The sequence below is a fragment of the Liolophura sinensis genome, chromosome 1 (genome assembly GCF_032854445.1).
Source record: "Liolophura sinensis isolate JHLJ2023 chromosome 1, CUHK_Ljap_v2, whole genome shotgun sequence".
Lineage (NCBI taxonomy): Eukaryota > Metazoa > Mollusca > Polyplacophora > Chitonida > Chitonidae > Liolophura > Liolophura sinensis.
The window spans coordinates 893,376-917,677 of NC_088295.1; the positions used below are offsets into that span (position 1 = coordinate 893,376).

At 42.9% G+C, this 24,302-nt stretch overlaps 1 protein-coding gene across 3 annotated transcripts; it reads left to right on the top strand.

Annotated features, from left to right (window-relative positions):
• The first annotated feature begins 10,327 nt into the window (after positions 1-10,327).
• On the top strand, positions 10,328-23,926 carry LOC135482163 (calpain-9-like). 3 transcript variants are annotated; one of them, XM_064762019.1, is made up of 21 exons: positions 10,328-10,640; positions 12,865-12,934; positions 13,221-13,328; positions 13,932-14,085; positions 14,396-14,579; positions 14,947-15,036; positions 15,210-15,295; positions 15,813-15,887; positions 16,663-16,756; positions 17,036-17,123; positions 17,950-18,083; positions 18,495-18,712; positions 19,320-19,347; positions 19,546-19,663; positions 19,958-20,019; positions 20,593-20,664; positions 21,137-21,215; positions 22,119-22,196; positions 22,415-22,531; positions 23,086-23,150; positions 23,415-23,926. In XM_064762019.1, exons 1-21 carry the CDS (start codon positions 10,470-10,472, stop codon positions 23,439-23,441), a joined length of 2,118 nt encoding a protein of 705 aa, XP_064618089.1. In that variant the 5' UTR covers positions 10,328-10,469; the 3' UTR covers positions 23,442-23,926. The 3 variants fall into 3 exon arrangements, with proteins under 3 accessions (XP_064618089.1, XP_064618091.1, XP_064618090.1); XM_064762021.1 differs by lacking the exon at positions 22,119-22,196; XM_064762020.1 differs by lacking the exon at positions 15,813-15,887.
• Positions 23,927-24,302: the final 376 nt, after the last annotated feature.

Consider the following 24,302-nt stretch of genomic DNA (forward strand, 5'->3'; position numbering starts at 1 on the left):
AACGACAGCCCAAGGCGCCGTGATACCCAACACCGTGACAGCCCACGTCCATGTGACATTCAGCGCCAGGACAGTCCTGGACGTCGAGAAAACAAACGTCATGACAGTCCACGACCTCGTGATAATCAACGTCGAGACAGTCCTCGTCCACAAAATACCCTACGTCACCATAGCCCGCGACCTCGTGATACTCAGCGTCGTGACAGCGCACGACTTCGTGATACTCAGCGTCGTGACAGCCCACGACCTCGTGATAATCAGCGTCGTGACAGTTCACGAACTACTGATAACAAACAACACGACAGTCCACGTTCTACTGATGGCAAACGACACGACAGTCCACGTCCTACTGATAACAAACGGCACGACAGTCCACGTCCGAGGTCTGAGAAATCATGGCGTTCGGGCGAGAAGCCCCGGCGCTGTGGGAGCCCAAGGCCTCTGCGTCACAATAGCCCGAATAAGGGCAGGACCAAACATAGAACAGAGTCTCCGGCCGTGTCAAAAAGAGATTCGCGTGACAAACATTGTGGCAGTCGTGACAAATTGGATAGTTTCCAAAGACCAGCTGTCGTGAAAGTCTCTTGATAGACACTTAAGGCTAAAATCGTGTACCAGGGGTATTGCCATCCTACATAAGCCTACTCTGATGCATTGGTTTTCGACATGAAGTTTTCTGTTTGCAAACCTTTCGGTTCCTTGTGTCGGAGTAGGTTTAGGGGGGTAGGATGAAGAGCACTCATTCCAGAGGTCACACTTTCCAGTGTTTGACAGAAAATGAACAACCAGTCACACCCGCCGGTGTTGTGCCTTCCACAGATAACACTGAACGTGTGTTTGGCGGGATATGAACAGTCAGTCACACCTTCAGATGTTCTGCCTCCCAGAAGTAACACAGTATTGGTGAACCATCCACACTTGCGAGTGCTATCCGCAGACAACCTACTCTCATCTTCAGTGGTGGATTGTGTGCTTGTCTCAGCTTTGCCACTGGACAGAAACAAATGAACACTCTGTCTTAACTTCGTCACTGGACCCAAGCAAATAAACAGGCTGTCTCAACTTTGTCACTGGACAGAAACAAATGAACACTCTGTCTCAACTTCGTCACTGGACCCAAGCAAATCAACAGGCTGTCTCAACTTTGTCACTGGACAGAAACAAATGAACACTCTGTCTCAACTTCGTCACTGGACCCAAGCAAATCAACAGGCTGTCTCAACTTTGTCACTGGACAGAAACAAATGAACACTCTGTCTCAACTTCGTCACTGGACCCAAGCAAATCAACAGGCTGTCTCAACTTTGTCACTGGACAGACACAAATGAACACTCTGTCTCAACTTCGTCACTGGACCCAAGCAAATCAACAGGCTGTCTCAACTTCCTCAGATAAATGTCTTAAAAATTGTCTCTGGAGTCAAATAAACTGTCTCAACTTCGCCAGTGGACTTAAACCAATGAACACGCTGTCTCTGCTTCGTCAGTGTGCGCAGATGAATGCTTTCAACTTTGTCAATGGACTCCATCTTGTTGACCGGTCAGCCGTCTGTCTCAACATCGTCACTTGACTTCATCTTATTGACAGGTCAACGGTCTGTCTCAACTTCGTCCCTGGACTTTCTCTTGTTGAGAGGTCAACACTCTGTCTCAACTTCGTCATTTGACTTCGAGCTTGTCGAAATATCAATGGTCTGTCTCAACTTCGCCACAAGACTTTGTGCTTGTCAACGGGTCAACGGTCTGTCTCAAATTCGTCACTTGACTTCGTGCTTGTCGATAGGTCAATGGTCTGTCTCAACTTCGCCAGTGGACTTCGTGCTTGTCGACACGGCACCACTGTGTTAATAAAGGCACTAGTAGTCTCCATGGTCTATAGAGGACATTCTTATGTGTCATCATTCTCCACTGAGGACATGGTCATTTGTCATCAGTGGCTAATGAGGACGTGGCTGTTTCTCATCAGTGTCTACTGAGGACGTGGTCATTTGTCATCAATGTCTACTGAGGACGAGTTGGTAGAGCGTCCGCTTCAGGAGCGGTAGATCCAGGATCAATCCTGGGTCGATTCGCACCTAACACTTTAAAAAAGGGTTCAGCATGAAGGGGGTAGTGCAACGACTGTCTGAACCGTATCCATATAAGGGCCCGGGCGGGGCGGCTTACTTGCCTTCGGCAAGTCCTCTCAGTGAAGCAGCACTAGATGAAAGAGCGGTGGAAATCCCTCCTGCAACAAGAAGGTACATTACATTCACCCTAAGGATTCCTTCGTCGTCATATGACCGAAAAATTGTTGAGCACGACGTTAAACCCCAAGCACTCACTCACTCACTCTACTGAGGACGTCATCATTGTCATCAGTGTCTACTGAGGACGTGGTCATTTATCATCAATGTCTACTGAGGATGTGGCCATTTGACACCAATGTATACTGAGGACATGGTCATCAATGTCAACTGAGGATGTGGTCATTTGTCATCAGTGTCTACTGAGGACGTGGTCATTTGTCATCAATGTCTACTGAAGATGTGGTCATTTGTCATCAATGTCTACTGAGGACGTGGTCATTTGTCATCAGTGTCTAATGAGGACGTGGTCATTGTCATCAGTGTCTACTGAGGATGTGGTCATTTGTCATCAGTGTCTACTGAGGATATGGTCATTTGTCATCAGTGTCTAATGAGGATGTGGTCATTTGTCATCAATGTCTACTGAGGACGTGGTCATTTGTCATCTATGTCTACTGAGGACGTGGTCATTTGTCATCAATGTCTACTGAGGATGTGATCATTTGTCATCAATGTCTACTGAGGATGTGGTCATTTGTCATCAATGTCTACTGAGGACGTGGTCATTGTCATCAATGTCTACTGAGGACGTGGTCATTTGTCATCAATGTCTACTGAGGACGTGGTCATTTGTCATCAGTGTCTACTGAGGATGTGATCATTTGTCATCAATGTCTACTGAGGACGTGGTCATTTGTCATCAGTGTCTAATGAGGACGTGGTCATTGTCATCAATGTCTACTGAGGATGTGGTCATTTGTCATCAATGTCTACTGAGGACGTGGTCATTTGTCATCAATGTCTACTGAGGACGTGGTCATTTGTCATCAATGTCTACTGAGGACGTGGTCATTGTCATCAATGTCTACTGAGGACGTGGTCATTTGTCATCAATGTCTACTGAAGATGTGGTCATTTGTCATCAATGTCTACTGAGGATGTGATCATTTGTCATCAGTGTCTACTGAGGACGTGGTCATTTGTCATCAGTGTCTAATGAGGACGTGGTCATTGTCATCAATGTCTACTGAGGATGTGGTCATTGTCATCAATGTCTACTGAGGACGTGGTCATTTGTCATCAGTGTCTAATGAGACGTGGTCATTGTGATCAATGTCTACTGAGGATGTGGTCATTTGTCATCAGTGTCTACTGAGGATGTGGTCATTTGTCATCATTGTCTACTGAGCACGTGATCATTGTCATCAGTGTCTAATGAGGACGTGGTCATTGTCATCAATGTCTTATTTGTCATCATTCTCCACTGAGGACATTCTTATTTGCCATCAATGTCTGCAGTGGGCATTCTCGTATCCATCATTATATGCAGAGAACATTTTCATATGTCACCATTACCTACAGAGGATATTCTCATATTTCATCATTACTTATAAAGGATATTTTCATATGTCATCATTGCCTACGGAGAACATTCTCATTTGTCATCATTGGACTTTCTCGAAAACTGATTTATGAACATATTACATGTATATCATCCGAAAGAATACTTGAACTTGGAACTTAAATAGACGGATGAACATCCAATGTTACAAACTTAACTTGACACTTAGATGGATGTTACAACCTCATCTTGACTCTCAAATGGATGAACATCTAATGTTACAAACTGAACTTGACACTCAGACGGATGAACATCGAATGTTACAACCTGACCTTGACTCTCAGAGAGATGAACAGCCAATGTTACAACCCAGATTAACTCTCAGACGGATAAACAGCCAATGTTACAACTTGAACTTGACTTTCATACGGATGAACATGCAATGTCACAACTTGAACTTGACACTCAGACGGATGAACATCCAATATTACAACCTGAATTTGACACTCACACGGATGAACAGCCAATGTTACAACCCCAGCTTAACTCTCAGACGGATGAATAGCCAATGTTACAACTTGAACTTGAACTCAGACGGATCAACAGCCAATGTTACAACCCCTGTTTAACTCTTAGACAGATGAACATCTAATGTTACAACTTGAACTTGACTTTCAGTCGGATGAATAGCCAAAGTTACAACTTGAATTTGACACTCAGAGGGATGGACATCCAATGTTACAACTTGAACTTGACACTCAAACGGATGAACATCCAATGTTACAACTTGAACTTGACTTTCAGACGGATGGACATCCAATGTTACAACTTGAACTTGACTTTCAGTCGGATGAACATCTAATGTTACAACTTGAATTTGACACTCAGACGGATGAACATCCAATGTTACAACTTGAACTTGACACTCAGACGGATGAACATCCAATGTTACAACTTGAACTTGACACTCAAACGGATGAACATCCAATGTTACAACTTGAACTTGACTTTTAGACGGATGAACATCCAATGTTACAACTTGAACTTGACTTTTAGACTTATGTACATCCAATGTTACAACCCCAGCTTTTTCTCTCAGACGGAGGGACATCCAATGTTACAACCCCAGCTTAACTCTCAGACGGATGGACATCCAGTGTCAGTTGTATCTAGGGAATCCCATATTGTTGGCAGAATAATTACTCATCAGGTGCATGGATTATGGATTAATGAACATATGTAGCGGAGTAGGCTTCGCTCTGTTGGTTGATCAAACTGCATCCGCTCAGAGCCGCTAAGCCGTAAAGGATGGCAGGCCTATAGCCTAGAAATGATGCTGATTTTGTCAGTGATCGTCCACGAATCCCAGCTGACCAAGGCACTAGGTGTGGAAGCCTCACTTCTGTACAGGCCTGTTATCATAATATGTTTTTAACACCTTCCATATCCTATTCCAGGGCATATTGTTTATCTAGTTACAGGTGTGGTCGTTTTTACATTAATCGTTTTCGAAATTGACAAGTATAATTAAGGTGTACTAATTGTATGGAATCAAAGGCTGGAAGACACCTTCACGATGATTCTTTTGCTGATGGAAAAAATTATATTCCCAATGCATTCATTATAGCTTGGTCCTCGTAGAGTTCAAGGAAGGACAAATATTGATTTATCTACATGTATTAGCTTGTTAAATGATCGTGACATCGAACTACCACTGATTACTTACTTCTATGATTTCCGTACAAATGTCCAACTATTTTGCAATCCTGTATTCCTGCAGTCGTAATATCCAAGACTTAATATTTACCACAAATATATCTATGTACCCATTTAGTGAATATTCCAATATGTCTTACGCACCTATATCACGGTTTCATGATAAATACTTCATGTAAATGACATACTATTTATCCCTATGTGTAAATATTACTGCATATATTTGTATATAAGTGGCATGACGAACCCGATCGTCTCTAACTGAAGGTGGATCTAACGAAAACGGGAACTAGCCATCCCGTGGAGAAGGGGCAGGTGTGGGTGGTTAAAGGGATCACGCATTGTCTTGGAAGACCAATTTTGTACTCTTCAAATAAACAGTGTTTATTTTAATGCTCATTTTCGTTTGTGTATCTTGTGCATACTGTGGGAGGGGGATTATGACCAACACTTCACACAACAACGTTTTTAGTGTCAACCGAGACATTAGTGTTACCATAAGCTAAAGAACGATTGGTAAACAGCACTTCTCTAGCCATCATCGCAATATATCTAATCCACTACATCGTACAACATAGGTAATATCCTCGCTACTTATTGGAGCCTAAGGCCTAACTGATCTCGAGGATAATTTCTTTACTACTCTGTTTAAAACCTATATAAATTCCGGCATTATTCACATAATGAAGTTCGTCCGCTTAATTCATGGACTGAAAGAAGGTTTCAAAAGGTTTTCCTGAGTTTGCTGCTGTTCAAAGGCTGTTGAAGCCTGTCCATATAGAAGCAGTTTCCGCGTGCCTGTAATTGTCATGGAACGTAGATGAGAGAAGGGGCCTGGGAAAATGCTCGAGTAGGAAACCCACAGCCTGTAAACTGCCCGAAGGATTAACTTGATCTTAGCATCTGACTTCTCTTGTCAACATTGCCACATTGAGAAAAACTGGGATAGAGTGTTTGAAAGATTTATGTGGCCTTAGAAACAAGCACCGGTTTGGCAGTCTGCCTCGTCTATGTCTGTGTGCGCTGAGGCCCAGACCTACCTGTGCAGGACAGTCGCACTTCTTAACATGGCGATAGGGCCGTCACGTGCATGCCGATGTGGTCTGACCGGAAAAACCCGCCGCATAGTTTCTGCCGGTATTCTCCACAAGTGGCGCATGCTGGATACGTTCCGGATCAACCCGGTGAAAATTAAGCCGAGAGAAATACGCCATTTCCCCGACATTTCTGGCAGGGATCGACGATTCTGACACAAGTAACAACCTACCTGCTTTAAACTTTTGCTAAAGGCAATCGTAGGGGAAGGATAGTGATTAAAACTTAGCCTTCAAATCGGTACGCAAACAACTGGCGGGAAGTAGTTAATAGAGGTCAACACTTGTCACATCACTCGATGCGCAAATCCAGAATAGCCCTTTTTGTGCATTACACTGGAAAAGTGCAAACTGCGAAATTAAATATAGAGTTTTAATCACCCGTCAATACTTACTTCGTAGGAATGGATGGAACGTGGTTTTTGTGTCATAGCCTTCTGAAATTGATTTGCCCATGTGCTCATAGAACAACTGGACAATAGATTTACAACACAGGTGTGATATCACGTGGAGTCTTCCTCTCGTTTCCGAATAAACTACAAAAAATTGGTAAAGGTGGCAGTTAATACCTTATCGGGAGAAAAACGTAGAGAAGAATATATTGTTAGAGTGTAGTTCAGGATACACGGAGATGTTTGGCGAGATGCGCCAGTAGCAGTGTAATGAGCTTATCAAACATTTGCTGACCCGTCGCATGTAAGTACTGAGGCTTAGCTCAATTTTAGAGATATTTTGAGTTTTGATCAAACTTTCATGACTCGAATCTTCTCGAATACGATATATATGCTGCCTTTAGGCAGTGTACATGTGATAGGCGCGCAACCAGCGACGGTTTATGTACCGCTTTAGTATACCCGGACTCTCGTTCAAATCCCCTTCCTCACAACATAATGCAAATACACAGAAAATACAGCAACCTGTATTCCAAAACTCACCTCAAAATTATTAGTTTACCTGAACTCCATGATTAATTCCGTAAACATCTAATAAGCATAACGAAGAGCAAAAATGTCAGATACTCGAGGAAGGGTTTTGAAAGAACACACATTTATGAAGACAGAACGTGGAATTTTGCACTCCAGTCCTGACGTGTTTAATCAAGTTTTGGTGGGCGTCGTACTTCAAAGGTTCTGTCATTTTTGCTCCGTAGTCTGTCAGGTGATTCATCAGTCAGGTAGCCTTCGGTTACCTGACATGTAAAAGTTGTTTTCGTTTTCCTCCATCGACAAAACTGACGGCCAGAGTATTCGTAAATGGTGTATGCAACAAAAAGCATAAAATAACATAAAATAAATAAATGCACCTAAACACGTACTTTATTGGGCCCATCTCATATATCTAAACACACTCCATGTAAGCCGATATTATATGTCTAAACACATGCCTCATGTACGCCGGTGCCATACACCTGATCAAGTAAATCATTTAGACCCATGTTTTATATCAAAACATGTACATCATGTAAGCCGATGTCATACATCTAAACACATATTTTATATCTAGGACGTTGTCATACATCTGAACACGTATTTCCTATCTAGGCCGATGTCATACATCTAAATACGTGTTTCATTTCTAGTCCAATGCCATACGTCTAAACACGTATCTAGGTCGATGTCATACATCTAAAGATACATTTCATATCTGGGCTGGTGTCATACATCTAAACACATATTTCATATCTAGGCCGATGTCATACATCTAAACACATATCTACGCCGATGTCTTATATTTAAACACGTATTTCATACCTAGGCCGATGTCATACATCTAAATACATATTTCATATCTAGGCCGGTGTCATACATCTGAACACATATTTCATATCTAGGCTGATGTCATACATCTAAACACGTATTTCATATCTAGGCAGATGTTTTCCATCTAAACACGTATTTCATATCTAGGTCGGTGTCATACATCTGAACACATATTTCATATCTATGCTGATGTCATACATCTAGACACGTATTTCATATCTGGATCAATGTTTTACATCTAAACACATATTTCATACCTAGGCCAATGTCTTACATCTAAACACGTATTTCATATCTATGCAGATGTTTTCCATCTAAACACGTATTTCATATCTAGGTCGGTGTCATATATCTGAACACATATTTCATATCTAGGCTGATGTCATGCATCTAGACACGCATTTCATATCTGGATCGATGTTTTACATCTAAACACGTATTTCATATCTAGGCCGATGTCTTACATCTAAACACGTATTTCATATCTGGATCGATGTTTTACATCTAAACACGTATTTCATATCTAGGCCGATGTTTTACATCTAAACAAGTATTTCATACCTCGGCCGATGTCTTACATCTAAACACATATTTCTTACATCGAAAAACGTATTTTCCATAGGTCTAACGAAGACAAGTGTGGGGAATCTTGACACCCTACTCTTGTCTGACCTACCTGTACACGTAAAAGAATATTACGTCACATACAGTCATATTCCGCGAATCTCTAAAAGTCACGTGAATGACCTGGTGAACTGGTAATATGACCTTGTTTTATGGCGGTGTCATCAAACACAGTTTATGTTACACGGTATGAAACTGTGCTCCTGTGTGACTTCAAACAGACCATTAAGGGAAAGGTAACAAGCCAGGGCATTCGGTCGTCAGTATCGCGTGAAATGTCCTCACTGTTTACACCACTGCCACCACTAGCAAATTTTCTGGAGTCACGGTGATGAGGCAGGAAGTGATTTCAGATGCATTCTCTTCATCTAAAGTATGTAAAGCATGGTCTTAACCTAAACCTTAAACAATTTTATTGATGAACGCTGATTAAACAGTCCCTTGTGTTGACAAAAGTAGTGAGATGAAGCCTAAAAAAATCTACGTGAGTCTCACGGGCTCCAAAGGTCAAGCTTGTCTAGTGGTGGCAGTGATGTAAAGTCAGCGTAGAGAGAGGCACATGCGCTGAAAGGAGAATGTGCTTTGTGAGGGTCTCCCAGACGATACCTGATAAGTGATCTGCCGTGAGACGTGCAGTCTCTTGTCATTTGTATATTGTCGTTGGAGGAAAATAATTTTGCTTATAGTGCGATGATCTCATTGAGGAAACATAGTGACGTGTTTTTTTGTTTTTTTTTCATTTGGATGTTTTCGTTAACAACTTATTGTAGAGAGCTCTTTACACTCTAAGAAGCATAATTGCACAGTACATATGACCGGTATGGGCCATACAGCACAGAACATTCGCTAGGTGTACATTTGCTCTGTCATGTGCAAAATTATATCCTAACTAACGCCTGTCCCAGCGTCCATAATAATGGTGATAATACATCATGAGACACTCTTTATTCGACAAGATAATACTTGCCATGGCCAAAAAAGCGACAAAGGAATATAAAAACGTATTGAATTTGTATATCAAAATTGCAACAGCACAACTTAATTGTGCGCTGCACGTGTTGGCAGCCTGCTCATTGAGATAGTCACTTCAGCTGCGTACCTGTACAGGCATACACACTACATGTAACTCCAGCCGAAATCGAAACCAGCTCGTATGTGCTTCGGCTTTAGAAATTAAACAGTATTCGATGCAGTGCGGTTGCGGAGAACACAAAAAGCCAGATTTATGCCAATGGTTGTATGTAAGCCTGTAACAGTGTGTTCCTGAACAATATTCAGGGCCCAATGCCATGCAGTTCATACGCTCTTGTGCTTCTGTAGCCCACCTAACTAGGCCAGGCATTGTGCTTGTCCAGTGACAGTTGGGTAATCTTCACGGAGAAACAGCACTGTGGGTATGTATACTCTATGAGTACGCACAGTCGGGCACAGTCTGCACTAATATATGTATATGTATGTGATACGTGTAAGCCTGTACTTGATCACAGTAGACGTCAAATGACGACAGACTTGTGAGGGGCTGTTCCTTGTGAAGGTTCCTACCTGAGGATCTTGATTTGGCTTATTTGGCCTGACCATTTCGCGACTTTATTCCAGCTGAGTTGTTTCCTCATTGACTCTCCATTGTTTCAGCGTCACAGGCAGTTATGTTTTACCATTATCCGCCAAGTGCCCCGGACGAGGTAGACTCGGGGCACATGTTAGGGGCGAACTTAGGGCGTGGCACCGAATACAAGGACCCGTATTTCCCGGCCAGTGGGCGATCGCTTAACTTCAGAGGGAACACACCCCCAGGATTCGTCTGGAAGAGGCCTCATGTAAGTAACAGTCAGATCCGTGTTCTATAGACCACCTGTGAACCCATTCCCTGACATATTACTTCTACACTCATAACGATGTATCCTGTCGCATGCTACTACACGCACTGCACAAGTCTCCTCCACGCTATAGGGCGAGGGGGCTTTATATGATTTTCATAGAACACGGAGCAAGATATACACACTGTGCAGCACATAAAAAATCAATTTTTCTGCTCCAGTGACGTCAGATGACAGCGGAAGGTAGCATATAGCCTACCACTTCTGGTTTCTAAATAGGGTTCTGAAGGCATTACGGACGACGGCAGGTAATAGGCACCAGTTCTGGTTTCTGGTCTGGGCTCTGTGAGAAGTACGGACGGCGGCAGGTAATATGTGCCAGTTCAGGCTTCTGGTCTGAGCTCTGTGGGAAGTACGGACAGCAGCAGGCAATATGTACCAGTTCTGGTTTCTGGTCCGTGCTCTGTAGGAAGTACGGACGGCGGCTGGTAATATGCACCAGTTCTGGTTTCTAGTCTGGGCCCTGTAGGAAGTACGGACGGCGGCTGGTAATATGTACCAGTTCTGGTTTCTAGTCTGAGCTCTGTAGGAAGTACGGACGGCGGCTGGTAATATGTACCAGTTCTGGTTTCTGGTCTGGGCTCTGTAGGAAGTACGGACGGCGGCAGGTAATATGAACCAGTTCTGGTTTTTGGTCTGAGCTCCGTAGGAAGTACGGACGGCGGCTGGTAATATGTACCAGTTCTGGTTTCTGGTCTGGGCTCTGTAGGAAGTACGGACGGCGGCTGGTAATATGTATCATTTCTGGTTTCTAGTCTGGGCTCTGTGCGAAGTACGTACTGCGGCTGGTAATATGAACCAGTTCTGGTTTCTAGTCTGGGCTCTGTAGGAAGTACGGACGGCGGCAGGTAATATGAACCAGTTCTGGTTTCTGGTCTGGGCTCTGTAGGAAGTACGGACGGCGGCTGGTAATATGAACCAGTTCTGGTTTTTGGTCTGAGCTCTGTAGGAAGTACGGACGGCGGCTGGTAATATGTACCAGTTCTGGTTTCTGGTCTGGGCTCTGTAGGAAGTACGGACGTAGGTAGACAATATGTACCAGTTCTGGTTTCTAGTCTGGGCTCTGTAGGAAGTACGGACGGCGGCTGGTAATATGAACCAGTTCAGGCTTCTGGTCTGGGCTCTGTAGGAAGTATGGACGGCGGCAGGTAATATGTATCATTTCTGGTTTCTAGTCTGGGCTCTGTAGGAAGTACGGACGGCGGCTGGTAATATGTACCAGTTCTGGTTTCTAGCCTGGGCTCTGTAGGAAGTACGGACGGCGGCTGGTAATATGAACCAGTTCTGGTTTTTGGTCTGGGCTCCGTGGGAAGTACGAACGGCGGCTGGTAATATGTACTAGTTCTGGTTTCTAGTCTGAGCTCTGTAGGAAGTACGGACGGCGGCTGGTAATATGAACCAGTTCTGGTTTTTGGTCTGGGCTCCGTGGGAAGTACGGACGGCGGCAGGTAATATGTACCAGTTCTGGTTTCTGGTCTGGGCTCTGTGAGAAGTACGTACTGCGGCAGATCGTATGTACCAGGGTCTGGTTTCTGGTCTGGGTTCTATACGGAGTAAAGAAGGCTTCAGGTAATGTACACCAGTTCTGATCTGGGCTCTGTGCGAAGTACGGACGGAAACAGGCAATATGTATCAGTTCTGGTTTCTGGCCTGAGCTCTGTTGGAAGTACGGACGACGGCAGGTGATACGTACCAGTTCCAGTCTGTGCTCTGTGCGGAGTACTGACGTAGCATGATGACGATAGTGTTCAACGACACAACCCCCAGAGAATTTTCACTGCATTTATCACTACGTTCACTTCTAAATCACTACGTTGGTAGGTTGCTAGCATAGGGGAAGATGGGTCATCATAAAATAGTTTATAAACAATGCAAAAATGTAAAAAAAAATAAAGCGCTGAACGTAATGGTGTCTGCAGGCAACCATGATTTTTGTAATTACTTCAAATTCATCACCGTTATACCGTCTCTATCCTGTATTGGGTAGGAAGTCTTTGGCAGGGAGCGTCTGTTATAGTAGCTTATGGTGTACACAAGATGACGAGAACTGGAAAGTTGGCCAGCTGGAAAAAGAGTAAAAGAGTGTTGTCAACTGCAATTTACGCAACAACTGTTATATATTTGAATGTCTATTACAAAGGTACTGCCTCACATTTTGTTGCAGGAGATTTATACTAATCCAGTGTTTATTGAGGACGATGCTACACAATATGACATTGCCCAAGGAGAACTTGGTGAGAACAATTTCGATGTTTACATCACAAATCACAAACTATAGTGTTATGGGCATGATGGAAACGATTGTGGGTCACAAATCTAATTTAGGCTTCCTATATAGACGTATTTATAACATTTTGTCTGACTGTCGTAAAAGACAGGATAATATAAAGAGATGAGTAGATTTACAGAAGGATATATTCCGTTTCTAACTTTTTGCATCAAAAAACACGCTGTTCCTGTTTTCTGTGGCGAATCTGTTAATAATTAATTCGTTGCCCATTTTTTGCCATTTTGTTCCAGGAAATTGCTGGTTCATGGGAGCGGCAGCGTCAATCGCGGCCACAAACCGGAAGTTGCTCACGAGAGTCATCATGCCCGTGAAGCAAGGCTTTGGCAGAGACTACACAGGTAGATGTTGCTACAGAGCATCTGCTATAGAGTCAGCAGCCATTCCATTCTTTAAAAAAAAGACATTTTCATTTGAATGTTGTTTGAAGCCAAATTCTCAAGAGTCCTTCATGTTGTCACTGATATACCATCGCTGTCAATATAATGGATGGAGGATGGAACGCCTGGGGGTAAACCACAGACCTTTGTCAACTTACTAACGATCTTTCCCACATATGGCGTAGAGATATGCATCCCATAATGGTGGAAGACATGTGGTCTTCAACGGACGTAAGAGTGGACAAACGGGCACCGGAGCATCGTCCACTGCTCTTTGTCACCAAAGCCCCAGCGACTGAAACATAAGCATCTTTATTAACTAAAGTTTTCTGTCTGTTCACTGTCACGTGGTATCCACCTGAGTTATTGTACAGTTAGATCATCATTTTATTTCAAGAAAATAATTACATGACACAAAATGGCGCTACGTCCCTTGATAATTATTAGTATTAGTTTTAGAAATTGTAATATTCAACTATTTACATACCGTATTTTAAAGTCACAAATAAAGTGTCTTATTTAATATTCTACGTATACCTGTTCTCGTCTTCTTGGACATTTCAGGTCGTTTTGTGTTCCAGTTCTGGCAATACGACCGCTGGATGAAGGTTGCCATTGACGACCGCCTCCCCACCTACAGGGGTCAGCTGGTATACGCTCACAACAAGAAGAATCCACGGGAGTTTTGGTGTGCGCTCCTGGAAAAGGCGTTTGCTAAGTACGTACGGGCACCTATGCTCTAACCCATGTTAGAGATTCTGTGTTCATTCCGTTGTCGTCGCATTGAAAAAAGTTAAGTAACAAAATATTGGAAATAATAAATTGTCTCCTACCTGTAAGTTTCCTCCCGCCAGAAGGCATTTTCCAGAAAATCTTGAAAAGGCATGAATGCTCATTTCGTTGTGGCTTAATTAAATGTATATCATTGTCCACTGGTTTACTAAACTGACGCCTTTACTCAGCCTGTATGACATTCTGTCACCTATAGCAGCTCAGTGGAAGCAACTAGAGCTTTTGAACGGTTTCAGATTGTATGGTTGCTACGAAGCGCTTTCGGGCGGGCGGATCCACCACGCCTTCGTGGATATGAGCGGAGGGATATCTGAGTGCATCTCCCTCCAGCCAGACAAAGTAGTGCACGAGGCCCAGGAGCTCTTCACCCTGCTTCAGAGGACACTCACGATGAATTCGCTCCTCGGCGGAAGCATCTTTGTACTATTTCCTTGTTAACATTAGACCTACTCTTTAAATTACGCCAGTATGGTAGTACCCTGCAATGCAATTTAAAGTTTTAGTTCCTGTTCTAAATATACTTAATGAGCGGCTTATCAGACACCATGTTATGAAAGATAATGTCGGTAAAGCATTTCTTCCAATGGAACGTTTTATCCTACCGCGAAGAAAGATTGAGACATTTAAGATATAGTCCTAGTCGCTTGTGAGAAATAAAGAGACATATTCCAGTCAGTATTTTATAGGGAAGGTAAAAAAGTTTCCATGTAACTCTTTCTCTACGTAAACACCAAAATATCCCCGAACAAGTATGGGCTCAGCTGATCTGTTTTTACTTCTGCTTCAGAAATCCGACAAAACAGCTACCAGAGAAATTCAGCGAGTCAATGGTTTGTACGAAGGGCATGCTTACAGCATTACCAAGCTTCAATCTGTGGTAATTGGTCTCCTTCTAATAAAACCTTGCAGCGATGAACTCCATACAGAATGCTTCATAGCTGACAAAACGCTGAAATCCTTACATTATAAACTGTTAATATTTATAACAATCAATCAGGAAGCCACCAGTGGCATCGGTGTAGTAATCAATCAACTGCTTGTTCTTCACAGACGGACAAGTACGGCAAAACGCACAACCTACTGAGGCTAAGGAACCCTTGGGGACAGAGGGAGTGGAAAGGATCCTGGAGCGACAGGTGGGTCAGGCTTAACCTTTCTCACACTACACTTTGGGCTCGGGGAAACTTTAGTTTGAGCCATTTCCGAAGAGCATCAGTGTTGATACTCTTTATGTGTCAATATTAAAGTCGACTTAGTTCGGCGACAACTCTGGAACATCTGCAGCTGAGTTACTTAGTGCCACCATATCCTCTTTAGAACTGCTTTTATTAAATTCATGTCGTTTGTAGGTCTCATCATCTTACACTGCTTTTGCGAAAAAAAAATCAATAATTTCAACAATATTGCATGGCAGCAGGAGGCTGATCTTTGATATTTTCCCCCAAACATATTGTGCCTTTAAGCATATGAGACTAAGATTTCTCTCCATTGACTGCCATGCGATTATCGGCTGTTGGGAGCTTTTCCTCATTTATCTACTAAGCGTTGTTTTTGTTCAGTGGTATAATTTTAACGGGACACTGAAGATCTTCTGCTCATTAGATCATTACATCGGTTATACGAATACGGGTGTGTTGATTTTCCTTAAAACAGCTCGTACATTTGGAACAGCCTGAATGAAGAAGATGTTGATGATTTGAGACGTAAAGACGACGAAGGTGAATTTTGGTATGTTCACCTTTGTTTCGGCTCCTCATTATAGACTGCACTTAGCTCAGATTGTTGAATAATTTCCTAGTTTAATGTCGAATTGTATGTCCAGTGCGACATTCACCAGCAGCATCATCATATTACGAAGCCTATAGCGAAGGGTAAACCTTTTTGATAGCAACATGGTGTTATTGCGTTAAAATCTGGTTTGTCTGGTCTAAACAAAACCTAGCAACAACCATACTGCATGACAATGCCACTCAATGTATTTCAGAACAGTGGCAATAGGCAGTAACACATGTTTTAAAATTTGATGGAAATGATTATAGTACAAAACGTATTTGGATGATTAGTTGGTGATAGATGTTTATACGTGCTAATTTTCTGTTGAGAGCGTTTTGATCTGATGTATACGTGCGTCATCCCAGATAAGGCTAACAATTACGTCATTGCTTATATACTCCAGTGAATTCTGTGAATAAAATCAGGTGTGAAGGCGCCATTTTGCTATCCTGTTTGCGTAGGCCTAAAGATCCGATTTTCGTGAAATGCTTAAATTTTGCTCTTTACGTGCCACGTGCTATCTGTCGTGTGCCAAATTGTGTATGGACAACTTGAAGGACTCCTACGTACATGTGTCAGCGAACCCGGCTTTTACCAGCAGTGCCTTGCGACAAACGATGGGTGACATCATATATTGTCCTAGGAGAAACCGGAATAAACCTGAATTGAAATTGTTTTGGGTGCATGTCTTTGTATATTAAGACTGCTTAATATTTGATGTTATTTACAGGATTAATATGGACGACTTTATCGCTAATTTTGACGAAATCGAAATGACACATCTTACTCCGGATGCCTTGACAAATGAGGTCGCCCAAGACATGGTAAGCATCTCTCCTGGCTTCACCCCATTCTTATCTCTATTATATACACACTGTATATTATGATATGGGAAAGAATCTGTCAATCGATCTCCAGAAATACTCTATAAGAGAAAAGATCACGATGGTTCACTCTTAAGATCTTAAAAACCTTTACTTTGTGACAACCCCACCGCCTTTTTTACTTGCCAAAAGCACCGACTTTTCTACATGACAAAACCACCGACTTTTATAGATGAGAAAAAGCGCTGCATTAAATGAGAACACGCTTGAACTTTGCAGGAAAAAAAGATTTGGGAAACTGAAGTGCACAAGGATGCCTGGATCCGCGGAGTGTCAGCCGGGGGTTGTGGGAACCCCCCAGATAAAGGTGAGTACATAACCATGTCTGGGGAGGTGCAACCCGAGGGTTGTGTCCCATCCGCCCCAGTTAATGTCGAGTATATAGCCATGCCCGAGGAGGTGTCTGCTAGGGATTGCGTGGACGCCCCTACATAAAGATGAGTGGATATGACTGAGTCGGGAGGGGAAGTCCGGCGCGTCAGCCAGGGTGGGGAAGCCCCACATAAAGGCGAGTATATAGCCTAACGGAGGAAGTGGGTGGAGCCAGTTGGGGTTGTGAGAACTCCAGAGATAAAGGTGAGTATAAGCCTAGCCGGTTGTGTGTGTGCTGGGTCAGCCGGGGATTGTTGGAACCCCTCAGAAAAAGGTGAGGATATATTCCAGTCTATGGGAGGAGGATGTCAGCCGGAGATTAACCTCACACCCCACAAGGATTTATCCATGTCTAGGGGGTGTCCGCCGGGAGCTATGGGAGCCCCTTCAGCAGGTGCCCACATCATGACGCGCGTATACGCCTTCAGTAGGCGCCTACATTATGACATGTGTATACGCCTTCATTAGGCGCCTACCTTACATTGGTGGTCTGTTCATTTCAACTCGCTGGTTTTGCAATTAGGTTGTGACCTTTTTGAAATGTTTTTTTTTATCTATTTTACAACCCAATAAAGAAGGATTCCTTTATACCAAAGTCGTCAGGTTTTACGGTGAAGGAAATATCGGACTGTCTGCCACACCTTTTCAGGTATAAATGACAAATCATGTCACATGAGGTTATATCCGAATCGGTGGGTGCTAAGAAATACCAAGTGCAAAGTTCCCTAGCAAAAGTCTAACGTGTTACTTTTTATTTGCAGAGTTGTACTGGAAGAACCCACAGTTCCGGCTGAATCTGGACCCAGCCACTGATGGAAGCACGGTGGTGATATCGCTGATGGAGGTTATGACTGACAGGAACGCTGACGTCTACATCGGCTTTGATATTTATGAGGTCAGTTCCTTGGTATTCAAATTTGAGGGTAATTTTTTACTGTACGTCATCTCTGTAATTTTTGTCGTATTGGTCCGAATCGGTCATGTGATTAGGCCATAAGGTTTTCAGTATACCCTATGGTACAAACACACGTGGGGTTTCCTTGAAACCGTACAGTATACACACACACACTTGAGGTTTTCATGATACTGTACAGTGCACACCCAAGTGAGGTTTCCTTGATACCATACAGTACACACCCACGTGAGGTTTTCTTGATACCGTGCAGTACACATCCACGTGAGGTTCTCTTGATACCGTACATCACACACCCACGTGAGGTTTTCTTGATACCCTACAGTATACACACACCCATGTGAGGTTTTTTTGACATTGTACAGTACACAGCCACGTGTTTGTTGCTCACAGCTGAAACCGGGTTACACCGAAGAACCCCTCGGAGAGGATTATGAAAGTCGGGCTCTCACCCTCAAAAAGAGAAGTGGGAGCTTTAGTCCTAATCGTGAGGTGACCTTGAGATTTGACCTCAAGCCGGGTAATTACGTCATCATCCCGTCTACATACCGTCCTCATCAAGAGTCAGAGTTCTTCCTGAAAATATTCACAGAGAAGAAAACGCGGTCTTGGTAAGTCAGTTGTCATTGATCAGATGTATTCTAGTTTCCTTTCATACTCCCTTTATTAAAGCCATTCAGTATCAATTCATAGTTAAAATTATTCAACAATTGTTGTCAAACTCAATTGTTGGCTTATCACCGAACGTTATATGTTGTGTACTGAAGATTGCTTTCACCATGATATTCCTCTTGACCCTAAACATATCTTGATCTGAAGATTGCTTTCACCATGATATTCCTCCTGACCCTAAACATCCACCTTGTCTGATGATTGCTTTGGCATTATTTCTGTCTCACACTACTCCTAACTCGGATGATTGCTTTGGCATTATTTCTATCTCACACAACTCCTAACATGGATGATTGCTTTGGCATTCTTTCTATCTTACACAACTCCTGACACACATGATTGCTTTGGCATTATTTCTATCTCAAACAACTCCTGATATACATGATTGCTTTGGCATTATTTCTATCTCACACAACTCCTGACACACATGATTGCTTTGGCATTATTTCTATCTCACACAACTCCTGACACGGATGATTGCTTTGACATTATTTCTTAGTTAACATTTCATTATGGTTATTATTTTTTTGTTTCTTAAACTTGCAGGGCATTGAATTGGGACCTGTTTTCGGAGGTAAGCAACTCCCTCTTTTTCTCTTCTTACAGTGGAGCCAAAACGACAATACACCCATACAATAACATTTTACAGATAATATTGAAATCTAAAACTTTCATAATTTTGGCGATATAGTTGTAGACTACATAAATGGTTTCATTTTAGATCGTGTTTTTATAAACGGGACTAAACAAGGACTTTTGTGTGAATTGGCAGATTGGCGAGGAGAGCACAGAGGACGAAATAGAAGTCTTGTTCACTCGGATTGTCGGTTCGGGCAAAGTTGCGGACGCCGAAAATCTCCGAGACATCCTGACTAAAGCTAAACACAACAGTAAGTCCTGCTTGCATGACTACAGCTAAACACAGTAGAAAATCCTGCTTGTATGACTCAAAGTAAACACAGCAGTAAATCCTGCTTGCATGATTACAGCTAAACACAGTCGTTAGTATTCCTTGCACGAGTTGGGATAGCTTTTCAGGAAGTATTATCACTACCAAATCATTCGGAACAACCACACCAAAACACAATGTGATACCCCTTGTGATTATCGCATGCTAACAGAACTTCCATTAGTATACTTTAATACCTTGTAATTCTGCCTTTGTCTCCTTTCTCTCCTCTCAGACTGGGGACAAAGTGACGGCTTTTCCTTGGAGACTTGTCGCAGCCTTCTCGCCGCAAATGACGTATCCTTAAACATCCAAGCGAAGATTTTTATTGATGTCATAGTTAAACGTCTTGTAACTTAGAGAAGTATGCAATATTCGTCACTTTAGCAGTAACAGGTCACTAAATGCCACGTATTATCAGGGACAAATCCGTAATCGGCCGTGACATCGTAACAATGAGGATGCCTACGTACGTCTCATTCATATAGTCCCAATATTCTGCCCATTTGAAAGATGATATAAAGCCTCGGTAATACTTTGTGTGATATTGTTCGCTCCAAGAAGAGGATGGTAGTTTGGAAGGGATTGGGACAAACATAGTTCAGGTTTGGGGAAAACTGTTTTTGATGATCGTTCAGGTATCTTGAACGGTAGTCCTTGGTTTTCCTTTTGGGTGGGCGGGGGTGGATACAACATTCAGTTTCTGTGAAATCATTTGAATTCCTCCTCACAAAGGTAGCTGACCACCAGTATCAGGAAACATCATCCGGGCATTTTTGTCATAACAATAATTCACATTTATGACGCATTTTTCATTGTTTTGTGACCAACTTATATCCTAAATGCGGTATTCCTTAACGTGTACATCAGTTCAAGTCTAGAGAGGGTGAGATAGACGTGGCCACTGTGAGAGCTATCTGGAGGGACATTAACACATGGAGGGTAAGACATCACTGTTATGGGGCGGGGAAATGTTGTGAAGGGTTTAAGATTTGTCCAAGATTAATGTCCACTGTTACATCCTTCTGACCATTCTTCAACCGTCTCGAAGCGGCCACACCCTGTCACGTTTTATGGACGATTATGGTTAGAGTTACAGTGTTGTGAGTTTCGGAATATCGGGTCTTATTTCGTGCCTTTTACATCACGTTCCCGTCAACGACTGACCATGTTCACACTGCTTGACGCTCACATTTCTGTCTTGGACTGGGCGGGTTATTGAAAAGTAAATTAAAAGTTAAAAGCTGTACATCTAGGATGTGTTCCTGATACTCCGACTTGAGAGGCCAGAGGGTACTTGTATGTCTAAGTCTAGAAGTAGCCCTCGGATCTATGATTAGGACTGCTGTTCACATCCTGAGATTATACTCCATTCAGTTCACCCAAATGACAGCTGATTCTTCCTTGTAACCAGAATGCGTACAACACCTTGATGCAAACCAAAGGGAGACCGGTGGACACGTACGATCTGCGAGACCTCTACAAAATAGTAGGTGAGTTTACTGCGAGAGTTGTCGAAGTCGTGCGTGATTTTACTACGAGAGCTTTGCAGTGGGTCAGCTGACAGTGAGAGCTGTGATGTGGGTGAGTTTTCTGCCGGAACTGTACAAATAATTGGTGAGTTTACTGTCAGAGCCCTATAAAGAATGGATGAGTTTACTCCCAGAGCTGTACAAAAATGGGTGGTTTTACTATCAGAGCTATACAAACATAGAAGCCGTGGGTGAGTTTACTGCTAGAGCTGTACAAGACCTGAAAAACAGCTGGTGAGTTTATTGCCGAAGCTGTACAAACAGCTGGTGAGTTTACTGCCACAGCTGTATAAACAGTGGGTGAGTTTACTGCCATAGCTGTACAAACAGTGGGTGAGTTTACAGTCAGAGTTGAACTAACAGTTGGCTGTTTTACTTCCTGAGGTATACAAGCGGTGGGTGGGTTTAATGCCACAGCTATATAAACAGTGAGTGAGTTTATTATCAGAGTTGTACAAACAGTGGGTGAGTTTACTGCCGGAGCTATACAAGCAGTGGATGAGTTTACTGCCAGAGGGCAACAAACAGTGGGTGAGATTATTGCTCGAGCAAGTTTACTGTGAGAGCTGTATAAACAGAAGGAACGTTTACCGTGAGAGCGGGGACTTCCGTGGCAAAGTGGTTAGCCATCGCGGCGCAATGACCCAGGAGCCTCTCAACAGGCGGTCTCTGTGAGCCCAGAATCCTTGTCGGGGGTTTCCTCCATATTGCAGACCAAAAATCAAATAAATGAATAAATAAATAAAGAAAATACCGTGAGAGCTGTACAAACATAATGTACCGATTGGTTTATTGTGAGATCTGTACATGCAGAAGGTGGATTCATAGCAAAAGCCGTACAGAACAGTGAGTTTACTGTTACAGATATACACACAGTGGGTAGGTATACCGTGGGAGCTGTACTAAACAGTGAGTTTACTGTTACACATGTACACACAGGGGGTAAGTATAACGTGCGAGATGTACAAAACATCGTGTAAGTATTAAGCTGTGCGAACAGTTTGCAAGCAGCGAAGCAAAATGTGCCGCCTTTATAACTTCTCCATGTCATCTTCCTCGGGAAGGATTCATTGAGTAATACAACATAAATCTCTTCCTCACCGTCACTGCACGTATATGCTGGGCTTACAAAGTTATATACGTTGGTGTTTTGTTGGCAGGACTCCCTGTTGGCAAGGACCCGCTGCGTTCCATAGCTCGCCGTTATGGGGGACGATCGGGGCGGATAGCGTTTGAGGACTTCGTGACCAGCTTGGCTCGGATACAGTACATCAGGAGTGTGTATTATATAATGCATTTGTTCTTCGTCATAACTCCTCATAATTATTAACCCAGCTACCCATTTTAGGCATTCCTTGATTATATTCATGTCAAATTCCACACATTAGTATAGATGGCGCATTTACGCGTCAAATCAAATAGTCGGCAAACCATTACCGAAACTATAGCTCTACTTAACACAAATGTCATCTCATTGCCCAAAGCAGTTTTGTCAGCCAAGCATATTTTTGGAGCTGCTATTTCTGCCACTTCAGTCACATTTACTGTAATTCTTCCCTCTTTTTAGCCTCAGGCCGACACTGTTAGAATATAATAGGGCATATTCTGATGGTAGGTATGTAATGTGTGCACGGATTGCACGACTTCTCCGCAGTTAACGTATTAGCTCACAGAGACATTCATACATGCCATATATGTAGCTCATTTCGGGAGCATTAATCACACTCAAACGTGTTTGTCGTGGCCAACTTCACAATTTTGTCTGACCCCTGTATTTTGTAGCCAAGCACGTGCTTGACCTCATTACACCCCTGACATCGTATCATTCCAGAATCATTCCGCCAAATTCGTCGACAGACGTCTGTCAACAACACTATCACATTGGATATGTCACAGGTATCAACTACCTCAACTCTCCTTATCAAATGTTTGTTAGTTTATATCAGTTTTACGCAATAACCAGTTCCATTTAATTGCGTATTTCGCCAATATTCCGATTATCACTAAAGCATATATATGATTGTAGAACTTGACGTCCGCCACAAAGCTTACAGTGTGTACGTAACGTTAACAGTTCCATTCGCATGAGTTTTCTTTATCCATGCATACATTTGTACTAAGGTCAGTCTGTACTACTAATTATGTCTGTATTGTTTTCAGTGGATGGAGACGTGCCTGTACCAGTGACGTGTGAGGCAATCAACAGAGGCCATCTTTGTTATCCCGAAACAGGAAAATGTTGAAGAACAGATATATGTAATTTGAGAAAACCTCATTTTCCCTACCTCTGCTCGGAGAACGAGTAGTCTTCAGCCATCTGCCTTCATTTGACGCTTATCCAGATGTCATTCTATGCACACGTGTTCCCCACTAACCATCGCGTGCAATTCCTCATTGGCATCTAAGGTTCTAGGCCCGGAATGCAGAATATAGGTCATTATGCAGTTGACGATCTTTCTTTTCTATACCTTTCCATACCAGGTAAACTCCACTTGGGTTGCGAAATGTAGAAAAATAAAGCTTCAGAATATGCTTGAAAACATCTGAGTTTAGCGTATAATTGTTTCTGTTCTCCACAAGGCATCTTCCCCAGCGCTATTTATGTGTACTTGTTCCTACATAAGACACATTACAATTAGAGCTAACAGACCTGTGTTACAGGACAATTACGTCACTGGAAATAGTGTGATCCTGCAAGATACTTCTACTACCAAGATCAGACAACATTCAGGGTAACGGGTTTCAAGGTGGACTGAAGCTAGCATGACTAATATCTCACTCATCAAGGCCTACCGAACACCAAGATCTACTAACATCCGACACACCCAAGACCACCAACATCCCTCCCACCCAAGACCACCAACATCCAACATACCCAGGACCACTAACATCCCACACACCCATAAGCACTAACATCCTACACACCCAGGACCACTAACATCCCACACACCCAGGACCACTTACATCCCTCACACCCAGGACCACTAACATCCAACACACCCAGGACCACTAACATCCCACACACCCATAAGCACTAACATCCTACAC